Raw genomic sequence first — 6274 nt, forward strand, 5'->3', positions numbered from 1 at the left:
GGAATGCTAGAAGCAGAAATAAATTCTAGAAAGGTTTTATATTTTTAATTACTATTAATGAATGTAATCTACCAGGCCATCTCTGTGCTGCTTTAAAATATATAGTGTGATTCAAGCACTGACATCAGGCTGTCACAACAGAGTTAGTTTATGGTATTCAAGCATTTTTTCCCATGAGGAACATTTTGTTCCATGGTGACACCATCACTCACTAGCATCCATGAAATGCTTGCTTTAGAACCTCTTCCAGCTACTGGATAAGCACTCTGTCATTGCAGAAATGGATATGCCTTCCAGTAACAGGGGTACCTGGTAACCTAGGGACACTTGTCCTCCTGCCTCCTGTGAACGAGTGATGGGACGAATAGCAAATCCTGCAAGTCCTAAAGAAGCTCCCATCTCTGCTGCCACAGTGTCTGTGATCTGCACTACAAATAGTCCCATGATTACTGGGAGGCAGGAGAAAGACAGGATCCTCTATTTTCCCCTCACATTTTCTTCTATTAGCATTACTTGGATCATTGACTGGGAAGTGGCCGTGCCAGGTTGTAGACTCCCTCACTGGTATGCCCCTGCCATCTGAAGTATAGGTAGTAATTCAGCAACTCTGACTCATCTGGGTACGCAGGAGACCTTCTGTGAACAAGAAGGTGCCGTCCAGAAAGTACCTATTGCTTCTTGTTTGAGCTTCACCTCTCCACGGGGCCGTGCTTTGGCTGTTTGGCAAAGCTTGAACATCCATTTTTCTTGTTACAGTGTGGGTGACTTGAGTCAGCCATGAACTATAACTCTCTCCTAAAGACAAGTTGTTCCTGCAGCTTTGGGAAATGTAATGGACCATGTTCATAATTCCTTGAAAGACAAATAAAAAATTAACGTAACCCCAATGTTGTGACAGAGATTAATACTCGTATGGAAATTCACTGTTAATGGCCAGAATGTGTGCTATAATCCTCCAGCAACAAGCTTTTGCTTGCTCTTTAGTGGCTCGGTATAATCAAGAGCCTGTAATCAATGCACATTATAACCTACTACTTCAGCTCAACTGGACAGGCCTTGGATAAAGATCAAGTCTGATACCCCATTCATTTGGCAAGTCCCTGACTCTCTCAGTTTATTTGCATTTTAATTTGAGCTTATGAATTTGTATTTGTTTTTGAAGTACAGTGGAAACATCAGTGCTATAGAGAGATGCAAGAGAAGCGGCACAACCTGAAGCTTAGGTTCTCAGCATTCATAGTTTATCTTAAACAATTGTTTTATTATGTTTATACATGTACTTTAGGTACAGATAGAGAACAATAACTGCTTCAGAGCTGTTAGGGCCTTATTTTTCTAGAGGTGCTGAGTTTCAATGGACTTTCATAGGAATCACAGCTGCCCTGAGCTTTGGAAAATCAGGCCACAGTGTTTTCCATGTACGCAACCTGTGGTCTTCTTCTCAGGTCAGGGTTTAATGTGATGTAACTTGGAACTTCAGTTCATTTTCTCTGTCCATAAGATGTTACTGTCTTATACACTGGCCTCGGCCGGTGGGATTCCTGGGAACACCCTGCTTTTCCGTGCAGGACATCAACACACATGAGTAATGCCAAGCATGTCAGGACTTCTACTGAGCTCAGTTACAAGTTGGTTGAAATGACTCGTGTATCCGTTTCTGCGAAAGCGTGTTTTTGACCTGCAGAAACCGTAATAACGGCAGCGTGTTTTCCTCCTGCGGCTGAAGGCCATGGGCAGCAGCTGGCTGGAGCACCGGCACCTCAGGGAAAAGCGGTGGCCTCCATGTCTGGTTTTTAAGGACTTGTAAGGACATGGTGGTTTTTAAGGACTTGTTCTACCTGTGAAATAGCTTGAGGGTCTAAAATAAGAAGAGTGAGGGACGGGGTGAGGCGATGTGCTGGCAGGCTGTGTGAGGCCAGCGTGCGGGTGTCGTGGTCGAGCTCGGGTCACCCCACGGCACTGCCCTTGGCGCTGCTCTGACCGGGCGCCCAGCCATTGCGTTGGGTCATGGCCAACGCCTGACTTCTGCTCTCCTCTCCACAGACGTCCCGGGCCTCGCGCTGGGCCGACCCCGACCACTTCGCCCAGCGGCAGAGCTGCATGAACACTTTCGCCAGCTGGTTTGGCTATATGCCGCTGATCCACTCTCAGATGAGGCTCGACCCTGTCCTCTTTAAAGACCAGGTCTCCATCCTGAGGAAGAAGTACCGTGACATTGAACGACTCTGAGGAGCGCTGCCGAGGGGGCCGAGCCGCCCCCGCCCCGCGTGGCCACCGTGCCGGGAGCCAGACTGTGCCGCCGGCAGCAAGCGCCCGACATGGCGCCGGACTGCGCCGGGCCCCGGCGGGCTGCTGCCGCCCCAGAATAGGTCGTGTACAGTTTCATTATGGAACATTAAATAATTATTTTTGAAATGATTGCTATGCAGGTTTAAACTTTTTTAATGATCAAAAAAAAAACCTATTAAAAACAGAGTTCTTTCTTTAATCAAAATTGTGTTGGTTGTGAATATTTCAAAGCTGCCGTTTCTTTCTTTCATGCATTTGATTGTCATTGCAATTTTCATTCATTTTCCCCTGGAAAGTTAAACACTTGAATCTCAAGGGGAGAAAATGCAGCAGGTTCAGAAACAAACTGAGCACAATCAGGACAGAGCCCAAGTATTAACCTTCCTCATTTACTGCTGACTTTTAATTTTTTTTTTTCCCAGTTTTCCCCAAGCCTGTAGCAGCCACTATGGCAAAACTCCTCTGAACGGACGGAAAACTGGAGAACCCCCAGCACGCCAGAGGGAAGCACAGATCCTTCTGCCTGGGGACCCCGTTTTTAAAGGTGATGAGCTTGGCCTCGCTGGGGAGAGGAACGTCCCTGCCGAGGGGCACACCGGGGACCCGGCAGCAGAGACACATCCCGGTGGCCCTGGGCAGCGCTGGGGCCATCAGCACAGCGGACACATGTGGCCTCAGCCTCCGCTGCCTGGGGCCGTGGCGGCCGAATTGCTAGAAATAGCTTTGGTTTGAGGGCAAAAGGAGTGTGGCTGAAAAAAAGAAAGCATGTTAGTGCTCTCAGTGCAGGAGTTTGGCCTGTAACAAATTGCTTTATATGAAATCAAAGCATGGGTTTTTTTGTTTTTTTTTTTTAAGCACAGATAGGTGGAGAAATTCCCTCCTGGAGGTCTGACACCTGAAGTAAAGTGCGTGGTCAGACACTGGGTATTGGTGGCAGCGGGTGCTCCCAGGCGTGCTTGGGGCAGGCTCACTCGGACTGAAAACCTGCCCCTGAAATACCAGCGTTGCTCATGCTCCAAATGGTTTTATCATTTCAAATGGGAGTGGTTTTAAATTGAAATATTCCAGTTGTTCATTTCTCTGTAGTGCTATTCTTATTTATGTGTTCCTTTCAACTGAAGAATGAAAACAAAAGCAGTGATTTTGGTTAGGAAGACACCATTCCTATTTGCTAAGAAAATAAGCACTTTAAAAATGTTTTGAACTCTAACATTTTGATGAGGTGCAGTTGGGGTGCTATGTAACAATTGCCACCCCCCAGGAGAAGACCAGCAGGCCTTTCTATACCTCATTCCTTGGTAAACAGGCGGTCTGGTAGGAGGGGTGAAGAGTAGCTGCAGTGCTAGGAAGGGTGGACCAGAATTTTCACCATTTTCATTTGGGCTCAGGCACCGATTTATTATGCAGCTTTAAGCAACTCCCATAACTGAGGCATGCCTCAGTTTCCTTGTTTGTAAAAGCAGCAGTTACTGGTTGTAGAGGGAACACTGTCAAGCCTAAATAATTTCTCTTGCTGATAAGACCAGAATTCCTAAGTGGAAGGTTGCTTTAAAAGTGCAAAGTAGATATTGCTAAATGTTTGGATGCAACCTGACATGTAGAGTCTTGCAAAGAATGCTTTGCTTTGCATATGTATTGCAGTATTTGAACAGAGCACAGCAAGTTAGGGCAGGAGCATCAGGTTCCTGACATTTTGTGTTAAATCTGAACCAAATATTTAAAGGAATCTGCCAAAATGTATGAGACTGCAGCATGTGACTTATGGTGCTGAAAGGCAGAGGTGCCGCTTTTCCCCCCTAATTTTGCTCTCCCAGGCCCTGGCCACTCAGTCTCACCTCACACCTTCTGCCATGCTGGTGCTTCTGTGAGTCCATTTAACTCGCTAAAATTGCAGTGATTTATTGATTTTTTAATGCCATTTTAGGGAGTTAAAGCAGCATGTGGAGAGATTCATAAAGAGGGAAGGGTTGGTAGGCAGGGCCAGGGAAGGAAGGGGAGGAGGTTATGGTCCTGTCTTTGTAGGGTAAGCTGCTAATTCAGCTCCCCACATACCATAAAAACATGAACCTCACTTCTCTGTGCTCTCAGGTCTGTGCTTGCTGATCTGTGGGGGAAGGTGAAGTCCCGAGGTTTGATTTTCTAGGGTGGATGGCTCAGCAGCTCTCATGTGGCTTTTTCCTCTTGAAGATCAGACCGTTCTCTCAGGGACTGGAATACGCTGTCTCCTTAGACTTGGTTTTTGGAGGATATGTCAAGCACTGGGTGAGGTTGGCAGGGCTCACACTTTGCTCATGTCTCCATTTGCAGTTAATGGTCTGATGCCAGCAAGAGGGGCCAGGGAGAGGGAAAGAGGCAACCCTACAAAAACAAGAATTACAATTCTCCTTGGGTTTTAGTTAATGCCATTTTCGGGCACGTGTGTTGGGTTTTTAGTAAAAAAGGGAGTAGCTAACCATTTTTGGAGTGCAGTGAGTCAGGCCAAGCTTCGCAGCTCTTTGACATTCTGTTATCGTCACTTTTTGGGGCGGCTGAAAGAGACTGTGCTAAAGCTCACTCCCAATGTGATTCGGGGCCCTTTCTCTTTGCAGACCGCTAATTAAACAAGTAACAATTAAAGGCTTAGCTCCGGACGGGATGCGGATAGGTAGGAGCGTTTCTCTTTGCAGCACGTTACCCAGGCACAGCCGGCTCTCTAGGAAAGAATGTGCCTCGCGGCCAGTCTTGGGAACGGCCGTCGGGCTCCGTGTCCGTGTCCTGGGGACCCAGGGCAAGAGCTGGAGGCAGATCCAGCTCAGAGACTCTGTGTGTTACGCTCCATGTGGATGGACACTATTGTCCAGCGCTCACAAGGACACTGGGCATGATTCGGAGCCTCCCGTGTGTATCTGTGTTGGACAGAGCTGTGTTGCTTCCTTAGTGAATGAAATCATCCTTTTATCCCGTCCTACATGCGACTGAATGGTTCCTTATTTTTTTTTCCTCCCTTCCCTTAATTCAGATGGTGCTGAAACAAGGTTCAACTCCTTGTTGCTCCTTTTGTAGCTTTTGTTTTTTTAATTGTTTTTCATTAACAGCAGGCTATGTTAGCCTTTACTTTACAGGTACTTGAATACCTGATGACTTGACTGAGTGTTACGCATGTGGCCTTTCGTAAAGGTTACTGACCTTAATTTAATCAGGGGTGAGATGGATGGATGAATGTGAATAGATCCATGCCATTAAAACAGAATAAAAGTAGGGATTAGAGTTTGGGAGAACTGATGAATTTTTAATTGAAATTATTAAAGAAAATTTAAAAGAAAAAGAAAGAAAGAAACCGTTCCCAGTTACAATTTGAATGAGAAGGAGGAGATATTCATAATGAGAAAAATGCGACACAACTATAGGGGCAAACTTCCAAGATGGAAAGTGCCTGGCTCTTCTTGCAGTCCCTTGGGCCTGTACAAGATTTTATTTGCCCTCTTTCTATTTTGTGAAAAACTCTAATTATTACCATAACTTTTTCTAGATGTGAATGTTTAAGCTTTGTAACAATTTCATAGTGAACACGCTGGTGTGCTCATGCGTGGCTATCGAGCGCTTTGATCTTTTCCATCGGAAAACATCCTGGATTTGATCAATTTGAGATTGCAATTTCTTGTTCAGAGCCAACTTTGACAAAGAAATAAATCTTTCACCCATGAGCGCCTTTTAAAATAGCTCATTTACCAAAAGATATCATTTGGAGAATGAAAGTAATCGTTTGATACTGAAACAATGAAAGAAACAGCTAGCAGTAGACATGGCGGGGGGTTACAATATTTAAGTTCCCAGTGTAAAATCCAGTGTCCTCCTTTTTCTTGCTCCCCTCACATCAAAACTAGAAGTCCACTCAGTGTTTGTTATAACATCTGTATTGATTGACAGCAAGTTTATTAATTCTTCCAGTGAAACACCCTCTTCCATCATGGGATGGGTTGGTGGTCTCCTCTTTTTTGCCCGCAGG

The 6274-nt window shown here is 45.6% G+C and overlaps 1 protein-coding gene across 1 annotated transcript in view; it reads left to right on the top strand.

Moving 5' to 3' along the window:
- EXT1 (exostosin glycosyltransferase 1) overlaps window positions 1–2508 on the top strand; it is a 178134-nt gene extending 175626 nt beyond the window's left edge. The window contains exon 11 of the mRNA XM_082047133.1: window positions 2044–2508. Within this exon, the coding sequence (XP_081903259.1) occupies window positions 2044–2229 (186 nt within the window). The 3' untranslated portion in view covers window positions 2230–2508. The remainder of the gene's footprint in view (window positions 1–2043) is intronic.
- Window positions 2509–6274: the final 3766 nt, after the last annotated feature.

The sequence above is a fragment of the Streptopelia decaocto genome, assembly GCF_964273445.1.
Source record: "Streptopelia decaocto genome assembly, chromosome: 2".
Taxonomy (NCBI): Eukaryota; Metazoa; Chordata; class Aves; order Columbiformes; family Columbidae; genus Streptopelia; species Streptopelia decaocto.